This window comes from Artemia franciscana, chromosome 16 (genome assembly GCF_032884065.1).
Source record: "Artemia franciscana chromosome 16, ASM3288406v1, whole genome shotgun sequence".
In the NCBI taxonomy this organism is placed as follows: Eukaryota; Metazoa; Arthropoda; class Branchiopoda; order Anostraca; family Artemiidae; genus Artemia; species Artemia franciscana.
This window is the reverse complement of record NC_088878.1, coordinates 13572126-13584782: the sequence shown is the minus strand read 5'-3', so window position 1 is coordinate 13584782 and position 12657 is coordinate 13572126. Positions and strand designations below refer to the sequence as shown.

The following is a 12657-nucleotide window of genomic DNA, read 5'->3' as shown; positions in this document are numbered from 1 at the left end:
AGGTTTATACTAATATTACCACAGTCGTTGTAGTCCCAAGCCACTTGAAGCCAGAAAAGGTACCCCTTCTCCTCCCCCGGCCCAATCTGTTCAAAGCTTCACATGAATCATGTATTTTCTAAATATCCTCACTTGTGACGTCTTCTTACCCCATTCGATACCGTCCTCCTTTTTGATTGGCCCCAGACATATAGCGAAACAAAGTTCTAGCCACTTTTACCTATTACTCGGACCTGTATGAATATTGTTAATATTCACTGAACCTGTGCGAATATTTTATTCACGTTTCTACCTGTACCAGACGAAGCAGGGCATTGTGGGTCTTGCCAGGAAGTTCTTGGGGGTGGCTGGTAAAAAGTGGTACCAGGAGCTTTGTTTTCCCCGACTTTTGATGGTAATTTGCCCCTTTTCGTCTACAAACTGTTTAAATGTGCTTAAACGAATATACGAACAAAATCCTAATTCGTTAACCGAATAGCTTGATGTCCAGGGATATCCATACTTCTTCTTAGCTGCAAAAAAAGCCGCTATTAACCATTGCTCGGATCTCAGATACAGATACAGTATGACACGGAGTGGATACAGAGTGAAGAAACACGAGAAATAACCACCTATCATCTATCACCCATAAATTGTGATCTAGCCATTAAATATTTCTTTCATTACAACAATAGAAAGTGGAATCAAACTACAGTTTTCATTCAGCCGTTTGTTTAATTTGCTGTCATTTAGAATAGTACGTAAAATAATTCTTACACTAATCTTCTAGAAAACCTTTAGGACGTTTCTGTCGAACTTTCAAAGCGCCTACGCTTCAGAACCCTACCTGGCTCCTGTGATTACCGTGGCTTTCAGAATCATAATCTTAGTTTACAGACTTATCTTTCAATTGCTCCAAACTTTCTTAGCTGCGAAAAAACACCATTTTGTTTTTACACCTTTAACATCTTTACTGATAATACTAGACAGGTAAGTGAAGCTATTCATTTCATTGATCTTCTCGCGACCCAACATCATAGTTTTTTTTTTTGTAACCCAAACTTAGCGAAAAAAAGTCAACATTTATAAATATGTTACTGTTTTTTTATTTTTAAATTTGTTTGGCTATTCCTTTTTCCCTTAATTATCAGGTAGTTGTTTTTTCGCTTTATTTTTACTTTTGATTTTCCAAATTTTCACCTTTGTTTGGGAATCTGTTTTTCGCTTAATTATTTTTTCGCTTACTTTGTACATTAGTTTTTTCGCTTAATTTTTACATTTGTTTGGGCATCTATTTTCGATAATTTTTTATAAATTCTTCATCCCGTTTCTATTTCTCTGTAATTTGGCACCAACTACCACCAAAAATTGAACAACTGCAGTTAGGGGTATTTTTATTAAAAATTGAAATCCCAATTTTCCTAATGTTTAAAGATACACATTTGGCTGAGAACGATTATTCTTAATCAATTTCAGCCATTATATTTCATTTACACTATCTTTGGGGCTTTAACAATAGGATTTTAAGTGCACCTGTTATAGCAAAACATTGCGAGGCATCAGTTATAGTGATTTGGTGGCGAGCCTGATCTTTTTCATATATCGTTTTGATCTGTTTTCCTCACCCATATGCATTGACATCAATTGGAGAGGAGGGGGGCATGTGCATCTCCCTGTATTTTGTGCCCTCTTCCCTCTAAGTTTCAATATATATTCATTTGGGGAAATTTTTAATAAAAAAAAAATGCCTTTTTTGTTATTTTCAAAAGGAAAATTGAAAAAAGTGACGAATCATTAAGTCTTTGGTTACAACTCTTGTTTTAAGTCTGTTTTTATATAGCCTTCTTTGACTAGACAGGCACTTCACGTTATTTTTTTGCACAAGTTTCAAAATTCTATGAGATTTGTTTTCGTAGCTTATGTTTAGGGTTAGGTGTAACCTGGAGTATAGCTACCAATTGCGATTCAAATTAACACGATAATTATTTTTATTAGACCAATTCCTTCAAAAACCGTTTAGAAGTTTTGGCTACCAGTACAACCAAGTCAGCCTGGAATATATTATGTGTGTGTCATAAAAATTGAAGAAAACTTAATTTACTTAAATTTTTGGACCCAATCTAAAATTCCTTTGAGTTAAATTTCTTTATCTATACGACAAAGTAAGAATACGGACATTTTAATTAAGTAGGCTCTAGGCTATCACCTTTTACTAAGAACGTACTTACAAAACTGAATCTCAACCCTTACTCATTACCTTACACTTTATGATCCCGTATTTCCCATTTTTGTAGCCATAGCTACTAGTATATGACGAATACTACAGCCGTAAAGGCATTTTCGATTTCTTTGAATATTTGATCAGCTAAATAGATGAAGTTGTACAAAAGCGTTTAAAACATACCTTGCCATTGGAATTCGTCAATGCAGATGAATAATCTTCAATGGGCTGCACTTTAATCCTTTTAGAATTTGGCTCGGAGTCACCATTTACGTCTTCAAGAAGCGGTGGCTCATCAGGAGCTACTCCTAGAGTCGAGTGGAGCTTCTCAGATAGCTCTGGTACAATGTATTCAGAAATGATGCCAAGAGCGTATCTAAGATGAGCTTCTGAAAAAAGAACTCAAGCTTATTACGAACAACCTTACTTATTTTATTGACTTAATCAATACCTTAGAATATTACATGGTTACAGTTTTCGCATTCCTAAAATGGAAACACGCTGTTTTAGTGAACGATATGCGAACAAAATGCGAGCAATTGTCATAAGAATTAAACTTAATATGATTCCAATTCTTGATTTTAATAGCACTCCAGCCCATTTCTTTGTCTAATATGCATGCAACCGTTTTCTTCTTCTTCTACTAGCTTCATGAATAGTGAGGGGTCTTCAATTGATTCCTACACCAAGTAATCGCAATAAACACAGCTAATAAAAGAAAGCACTAATTCAAATAGAGAGACAGTTTTATCACAGCAGCGGAGAAAAAACTTTTTGTTTGGATCCAAATTGTGATCGTTTTTCCGATATTCGTTAGGAAAATGTCCTGGAAGTGAATCCAAATTAGCCAAGCTTTCTATCAAAAAGGGTACATCTGCATTATCTTACGACGGCTAAGACTATTAAGTAGAAACTTCGAGGGTTATACTACCGCTGCCACTACAACTACTATTAATTCCACTACTACTACCACTGCTATTGCTACTAATACCTTTACTACATCCACCACTACTACTACTACCGCTGCTAAGCTACTACTAGCCTACTACCACTACTCTAACTACTACAACTACAAATAATACTGCCACTACTACTTATACTACTGCTACTACTACTACTACTACTACTACTACTACTACTACTACTAAGATTACTTGCGACTGAGACTACTTGTAACTGCAACTACTTGCTAATGGGACTCTGACTTACTTGTGACAGCGATTACTCCCGACTGCGACTACTCACAAGTGTGACTGCAACTACTTGCGACTGCCACACCGTTTCATATCCCATAAAGGCGCATCTCCATTTTTTCTGAATATTGGGTTTTTCAGAATATATTCTGTTTACATAAAATCCTCAGTAATATTACATATGAAGCAATTTCTTTACTGTGCAATACATCTTGTACTGACACTCTGCCAGAGTTTCAAAGTAAAAAAAACTTCTAGGCATCGAATATTTAAAAATTGTATGTATTAAACTGTAAAACATAACGAATTGCTTTCTTTTGTTCCTCCCCTAGATCATCAATTAAACAAACTTAAATACCCCTTAGCAATGTATGGAAACGCAATCCCCCCACACAAACACAAAAAATCATTGTGATCCACTTGAAATTTGTCCAAAGTAGTATAATACAGTCGTTATTCGAAAACTTGCAAATTAGTCATAAATGACTAATTTCCATAACTCTCCATTACCAACTGATTCACAGAGTCACTTGGTAAAACGGAGTAAAATTTGTCAAAGGTTTTTGAAAGGAATTGTTTATGGATACTTTTAGGTACCCGTCTGACTAACCGTATTTCAAACAGTACAAAAAATAAATAGATAACCAAATTAACAAGTTTATTTAAAAAAAAGGTAAAAAAGAGAAGAAAAATCAAAGTAGAGTGCCAGAAAAAATTTGTCCCTTCCCCTGCATCCGCTCCTGGTGGCTTTGATGTAATTTAATTGTTTTCCCATTTTTTCATTACGGAGTAAATTTTTACAAACTCGTAACTTTTGTTTGGTATTTTTGAAATTAATGGATTCTATATATATATATATATATATATATATATATATATATATATATATATATATATATATATATATATATATATATATATATATATATATATATATATATATATATATATATATATATATATATATATATATATATATATATATATATATATATATATGGAAACATAAAAAGATGACCCTTTCTATAAATATATTGCTGTCAAAACCCCTTCAGAATCTAGCACGACTACAGCGCCAGTAATCTGTCCAGTATAACAATTTTCACCACTAAATATAGACTAAGTACAATTTTAATTAAAAAATTGTAATTGAAGTCTCTTATTTTGTAATTAAAAGAGGTGAGGTCTAAGAACTACAGTTTTCTATATATAAGTTAAATCTAGAAAAAGATACAAGGCCACAATATTGGTAGGCAATAACTAGTGACTAATCAGTGTTAATACAAGATTTTCAAACCAACTTCTTGCCATTACGATTTTTTCTTTCGTAAACCAAGTGAGACAATAAAATCAAGGGAAACCACACACTATTCATCAATCTTGGCTATTTCTTAACAGGTATGACTATGCTTTAGCTTAGACATCAACCCAAGCCAGGATGTATGTAAGGTGGTAGGAGCCTAAGAGTCTGCCCCCCCCCCGCAAAACGCTAAATTTTCTTGAATTTCTAAGCACTTCTTGTTCAAATTATCAAAAAAATGGTTTCTTTTCATTATTGAGCCCCCAGAAAGAATTATCAGGTACGTGCCTGAGCTTCAGGTCTCCGATAAACAGATGCCTTCCACTAGGGCAATATGCTTTTCAACAATAGCTTTTCAACAATCTTCAACATGCTTTTCAACAATTTTCAAAAAAACCTCATTTTAGCTGAGAAGAAGACAGTAAAGTTAAAATACAAAACCAAATATTTCAGTTAAAACTAAATAGTTTATTACTTTTTCGTGGGGGTACTCTCTTTGTAGCAGGACTTATTGAATGTAAACATTCACTTTTGCATAATTTGACTTTTGCGTCGATCTGACAAGAAAATACTTGGTCGGCTATATAGCTCGTTTTTACCTCCTCTCCCCATGTTCTTTTATGGTACAATTATGAGTTGTTTTTTTTTTTAATCTGGTCAGAACGTCAACAATTCGGCCTATCTTTTTAAATTGTGTAAGTATTTTCTCTGTGTTCCTACCTAACCTGGTAACAGTTATATCTCCAAACGTTAAGGAGTTTTTGAGATATGTGATAAGATGGATGCACTAGTAGCCAGCTTCAGACAGTGATCCGAATCAGTCATATTAGTGTTGGCGACGATAAGTGTTTTTGTTATGTATGAATCTTTCTCACTTTTCATTTTACTCGTCTTGGTACATTTTTGAGTGCATAGAAGACTCAAAGATATATCAATATTATCCCACAGAGATGTACAAGTTTTGCATTGACAAGCTATGTTTTAAAGCATTTTGCAGCAATCTTACCTTATACAGCCAAACTGATAAATATCCCTAATTCTACGAGTTTTATATAGAACCCTTTTATTTTTAGTAGTACATCAACCACTGCGAAAGAAGTGGATAGATCTCTGCTTGGTACTACAGGGCGCGGGATATAAATCCTGGCAGCCACAAGGTTAGGCAATAGGCTTTGTTCTTCAAAAACAAGAGCTAAGAGCTTATACAGCACTTGTGACGAGATCGGAAGAGCCAAGAGCTCATATGGCATGAGCTCTAGAAAAATTCTAAGAATCAATAGATTGATTTAAAAGGAAAATCAGAGGCTTAATGCCGGTCGGGATTTAAAATAAGAGCTCTGAGACACAAGGTCTTTTTAAATATCAAAATTCATTAAGATCCGATCACCCATTCGTAAGATAAAGAAACCTCAATTTTCACGTTTTCCAAGATTTCCAGTTTCTCCCTCCAACTCCCACCGATGTCACCAGATCTGTTCACGATTTAAAATATAAGCTCTGAAGCACAAGATTCTTCTAAATGTGAAATTTCATTAAGATCTAATCACCCACTCGTAAGTTACAAATGCCTCATATTTTCTAATTTTTCTCAATTGTCCCCCCCAACTCCCCCAAAGAGAGCGGATCAGGCCCGGTTGTGTCAGTCACATATCTTGGACTTGTGCTTATTCTTCCCACTAAGTTTCATCCTGATCTCTCCAATCTAAGCGTTTCCCAAGATTTCCGTTATCCCCCCCCCAGCTCCCCCAAATGAAACTGGATCCGGTCGAGGAATAAAAAAAGAGATCTGAGTTACGAGGTCCTTGTAAACATGAAATTTCATTAAGATCCGATCACTCCTGTGTAAATTAAAAATACCTTATTTTTTCTAATTTTTCAGAATTAACCCTCCCCAAACTCCCCAATGAGAGCGGATCCGTTCCGGTTATGTTAATCACGTATTTAGGATTTGTGCTTAGTTTTTCCACCAAGTTTCATCCCGACCCCTCCACTCTAAACGTTTTCCAAGATTTTAGGTTTCCCCCTCCAACTCCCCCCAATGTCACCGGATCCAGTCGGGGTTCAAAATAAGAGCTCTGAGACACGATATCCTTCTAAATATCAAATTTCATTGAGATCCGATTACCCGTTCGTAAGTTAAAAATACCTCATTTTTTCTATTTTTTCCGAATTAACCGCCAATTAACCTTGGTTAATACCAAGTGTCATAAAAAACGACAACAGTAACGTTAATAATTTTCGTCGCCAAGCTGGCCAGAAGGACTTGTACCTTGTTTCGAGCATCAGTGCACCAAACAACTAACAAAGCCATGCCTGGCTAGATTAGATAACAGAGCTTTGGAATCTCATAATTGGGGTTCAGGGTTCGAGTTCGATATAGAATTCTATTCCCTCAGTAAATAGTAGCACATTGGAATTTTTATCTATTTTTTTTATTCAAATTTGCATAAAGGGGAGGGTTTTTTTTTCTCTTCGTAAATGAATATTTCCAAAGTTATAGTTTTTTAATTGTACCTTGTTTTGTCTTAAGGGAGGGAAATTGGATTGAAACTTCCAATTTTTCTAAGAAGGAAGAGGGGGAAGGTGTCACGGCAAGCTCGAGTTTTAAGTGGGACAAAGCAAACTTTTCCCCGACCCTTACAAAAGAATTATCCGCTAGTCGTTTGTCCCTTTATATGGCAATTATGACAGTTTATACTGCTCGTAATAAATGAATACCTTCACTGGCTGTCCCATTCTGATTAGAAATGTAATTGCTTGACTTGCTTCCATGTGAAACATTTATGTTCTCCTTTCTTAAATGTTGAGCCAATTTCTTTGCTTTCTTCTTTAGATATTCAATCGTCTTTTCTTCGTTATATTTAAAAGCATTTAAAGACTTGTCACCTGCAATTTAATGAAGTTACTTAAAAATACTGAAAGAAAATCATCCACGGAGGGAAATATAGTTACTATTTTAAATTATATAGCTTTTCTTGTATTTGCGAACATTTAACACTATTGATAACTAATCTGCCATCTATTTTAAACTTTATAATTTCTGAAAAATTCGAGAGAATAAATTGAGCTCTGTTTTCAGTCCCAGAACGGAAACAAGAGGATAGGATAGAAGGATTTATTCTTGAGAAATGCTTGGGATGTATCTTAAAAAAAAAAATTCAAGAGAGTGTTACTGTAATATTAGAGCCAAAAATCCTTATGCTTCGCTTCCAATATTTATCAGGAAAAAATTTATTCCTTATCAGGAAAAAATTTAATTTCCCTTAGAGATTTAATGTCACTCCAAAAGAAGTTAAATTCAACGGACAAGCACTAAACTCTCACTGCATCATCTTTTTTAATGAGTGACGAAGTGGTACCGTAGGAACTTTGGATAGGGTTCACTCAATTCAAGATTGAAAGTTCTAATGCCCTTTTTAAGAGCCAAAAATGCTAAGAGGCAAAACAGCCCCCCCCCAACCGTACCGTTATCGACCCCGTAGCCCCACCCTACCGTCCCAAACCAAATAGCTGGCTATTCCACGGATCAAACTCCTGCCCATTGGCGAAAGAATTCTCAAAGCAGCTATGCAAACCACATAGCTAAGACGGCCGCTTAGCTATAATCCCGGCAGTCCCAGCAACGAAGGCCCCACCACCATAGGACCTTCTGCTGATTTCTAAGACACATTCTTTATTTTTCAAATTGTCAGGCTCTTCAAAAAAAAAATATGAATATTCTAATTGAATTCCCTATTTTTCCCATTTTTAAAGACGTATATGGTTGTGTAAGTTCCCACTTAACCAATTTAAAGAATTTATTTCTATATTTAGTGTCCTCGGTACTTTAAGTTCTTAAATCAAGGATACCCCACTACGCAAGAAAAATTAAATAGTGCTATACACCAATTCTCCCCAAAAGTTGGGCCCAAAAAAGGACAAAATATTATTTTTCTAAAGGGCTTGACACCCACACTTGGTTAATGGGCAAAAGGGACCTTAATTAACAAAAAGAAATACGTTATAGAACATTAAAGATCCCCTAAATCAGCCCCCTTTTTCAACTGGCTTAAAACCCATATTTGAAATACTTGGCAGATGAAACTGAAATACAGAGAAAGAAATTGAAAGGAAAAAATTTGGTTCTTCCTGAAAATAATGCCTGATAAGGGGAATTTTTTTATTTCTGAGGGGCTAAAAAGTTACAAACATACACCACTGGCCAAAAGAAACCTTCACGTACAAAAAACCTTTAATTTGGGGACATATGCCCCCCCGAAACACAGGCCACAAAAAAGGGCCACTTTCATTTCCCATCGGATTGAAACTTATTCCCAAAGCAAAATTAAAAAAAAAAAAATGTTTCCTCCTAAAATAGGCCCCAAGAAATGTATTTTATCGAATAGCTGGAAACTTGTGGCCTTAAGTTCTTGAGCCAAGAGGAATCATTGCAGAAAAAAAAAACAATTTAGTTCACCCGAGAATAGGGCTGAGAACAGCTAAAAACGTCGTTGTGAACGTCTTGAAAAACTGTTTATTCTCTTAAAACTTACATCTTTTAGATTTTTTGTTAACAAGAGTATGATAAAAAAAAAGGAAAAAGAGAGAGAACAGAATTTGGTTGACCTGAAAACGGGGCCAAAAACTTGTTTTACCAACAGGTCGGAATAAATATTAAAGTTCCTGTGCCAAGGGGTCTTACACTGGAAACAAATTTTTAGTTTTGGGTTAAGGAAGAAATTTTAATTTTCGATTTTTTCCAATCAGTTTGAAAGTTTTAGGGATCGTTCCCTGCAAAAGTGGAGCTAAAATTTTGTTTGTCAAAGGTTATAGTATAAGGGATCAAAGCATGGGCCAAAACCCGCTTTTCTGATTAGCAAAAGCTTTCAGAAATTTTCTCTGGGGTCAATAATCTCCCCAAAGAAAAAAAAACAAATAACAAACAATAAGAATGTTAACCATAAAACTGGGCCCAGATATGGCCAACAATCTTATTTTTTTTAATAGCTGGAACAAATTCATAATTTCCTCCACAAAATGGATATAAAACAGAAAAACATCTTAAATTCAGGCATGAGCCCCTATGGCCCAAAATGGGCCCAACCCCTGTTTTTTTTTATATAATTCTTTATATAATTGTTGATTAAAGCAAGCTTATATCCAAGGTTATGCATGGATGGGGAGGAGGGTGGCTTCAATCCTAGATGACAAATAATCCTGTTCCACTGAGGACAAAAAACCATGTAAGGGCTTGAATGTCATTTATAGTGCTTTTCTGAAAAAAAATAACAGTCTTTCTTTTATGAATATAGCCTAAAAAATAAAAAATTACTAAAATTTCCGAATAATTCTTTCTTTCTCAACAATATTTGTTTCATCAGCATTGCTTTTCATCAAATATATATTTTTCTTCATGTATCTCTGATTAGTATTGTGTTCTCTATTTCTTTTATTACGTTTCAAACAGTTCGTGATAACGAACTGTAGTAAGGAGCGGCCCGGCTCAATAGAAACCGAAACTCTAAAAAATGGAATTTTGATACAAATAATTACATCAAAAGAATCGCATTTAATGCTGATTTTAAATATGTAAGTTTCATTTCACAGCATTCCCATTGTTATTTCTAAACATTAATAAAAACTATTGGTTTTCTTATTATTTAATATTATTATTATTATTATTTAATTATTTATTATTTATTATTTTTTTATCTAAGAATTAACGACGCTTCTTGACTAAAAAAAAAAAAAAGAAAAAAAAGAAAACCAATAGTTTTTATTAATGTTTAGAAATAACAATGGGAATGCTGTCCCCTCAAATCCACCAAAGGCCATTGTCATTTGCACTTTACTGAAAATGGTATGTAATTGAACAGTGTTTTTGTATATCAATTAAATAAAAAAAACAAGTTTTTTTAAATGAAAGTAAGGAGCAACATTATTGCTCTAAAATTACTCCGTATATGAAAGGGTCTTTTCCTCCTCAACGCCTCGCTTTTTACGCTAAAGTTTGACTCTTTCTCTTAACTCTATTTTTAAAACAGTAAGAAACTTTAGCGTAAAGAGCGGGGCGTTGAAGAGGAAAAGCCCCTTTCATATACGGAGTAATTTCTGTTCGTTTTAAGTTTTAATGTTGTACTTTCATTTTAATGTTGTTGAAAAACATACTATCCGAAACACAGATCACTATCTGTAAAGTACAAATTACACTGTCAAAGATTGTCACAGATGACAAATAAGACTGATCTTAAGAATGAACTTTATCAGCCTGTACAGGTAGCAATTAATATAAATGTGGAATATTAAATTTCTCGAATTCTCGGTGATCTTAACTCATCATAAGGTGCTTGGTAAACACAGCAGAAGTACGCGCATCGAGAACAGAACAATGAGGATCGAATTGGCAACGGCCCAAGACCAAGCGAAAGAGAGTAGCATCGTCCTATCATATTGTCTGACAGTCCCCTTGACGGAACAGTCTTCCACTTCTTATTTGATTATTTGGGACTGCTTATATATAATCTTCATGCACTTGCAGGCCCTGTGTCTGCTGGTAATCCAGGTCCTGTATTACCAAGAAGAGACCAATCCCACTGTGTCAAACCAGGATTAAAAAGCTAAAATAGTAGTTCTGTGTTTGCATCACTGCCGTAATCTGATTGCATCTCTTAATCCACAATTCAAAGGGAGAATCTCAGAAAGTCAGTACCATTATAGCTAAATTTGTGCATGAATCAGTTGCAACAGTTAGGAAGTCAAACCGATTACTTTCTTATCAGAGGAATATTTCAGTGAAATATACAACATGTGGCCACTATAGACGTGATGAGATCAAATCAGTACCATTATAGCTAAATTTGAGCATGAATCAGTTGCAACAGTTAGGAAGTCAAACCGATTACTTTCTTATCAGTGGCATATTGCAGTGAAATATACAACATGTGGCCACTATAGACGTGATGAGATCAAATCAGTACCATTATAGCTAAATTTGTGCATGAATCAGTTGCAACAGTTAGGAAGTCAAACCGATTACTTTCTTATCAGTGGCATATTTCAGTGAAATATACAACATGTGACCACTATAGACGTGATGAGATCAAATTGGACCACAAGTTGCAATTCATTAGATCCTTCCTAAAGTTGATGGAAAATGAGCCTAATTATGAATCTGATATTGTTCGGACATGCAGTAGGATTAAAAGACTAAACACGAGCTCATTATGGAAGTGACCGACAAATCCTAAGCATTGCGTATGACCGAGCTTAAATTCAATTCGTACAAAAATTTGAAATTAAAAAATTCCGTAAAAAATTGCCGTCACGGGTTAACTTTAAGAAAAAAAAAATAGGCAAGCGACCCGGAGGACGGTTAGTAAAGTATTGAAGGAAGATTTGGCTAGTATATACACATATATCTATAAAAGCTTCTGGACATTACTATCTTGTAATTTCCAGCTCAAGCAGAGCCAAGATACTAGAAAACAGACAAAAAGACGAACAGTAGTTTAAGTTTTAAACCTTGTGGCTCACAATGAAGAAGTTTCCTCAAGGAAGAATAAAAGAAAGATGACACTGAAATGATAAGAGGAAAAATAAAGATTCTTACAGCGAGTCAGCATACAACAATCTTGGGTGACACCAAAGACCTCGAAAGGCACCGAATGATGGTACGCAAGATTTGCACAATAGTTTGCTCATAAAGCTGTTTAATAAGGGTGACGTCAAACTAAATTCTAAAAAGAAACCGAGGTTTTATGCCCCTATCTTAACTAAAGTGCTGATTCTTCAAAAGCATGTATCAATACAATAAATGGTCATTAATTCTAAAAGAAGTCCTAGACCCGCCAACTAAGGGAATATTAATTCTAAAATTTGTGTGCAACTTCTTTTCAATTAGTTGACATAAAAACGCCATACATTTACTGCTTCAGCTTTGACTGCCGTAGGTGTTTATTGATTTGCTCATTATATGCATCTGCCTA

The 12657-nt window shown here is 34.8% G+C and overlaps 1 protein-coding gene across 1 annotated transcript in view; it reads right to left on the bottom strand.

The window, feature by feature from the left end:
• The window catches only part of LOC136037099 (ribonuclease H2 subunit B-like), an 83782-nt gene that overhangs the window by 13497 nt on the left and 57628 nt on the right, over positions 1-12657 (bottom strand). Inside the window, exons 4-5 of the mRNA XM_065719553.1 lie at positions 7412-7579; positions 2384-2589 (exon numbers count right to left, since the gene is read on the bottom strand). Coding sequence (XP_065575625.1) covers positions 2384-2589; positions 7412-7579 — 374 coding nt within the window. The remainder of the gene's footprint in view (positions 1-2383; positions 2590-7411; positions 7580-12657) is intronic.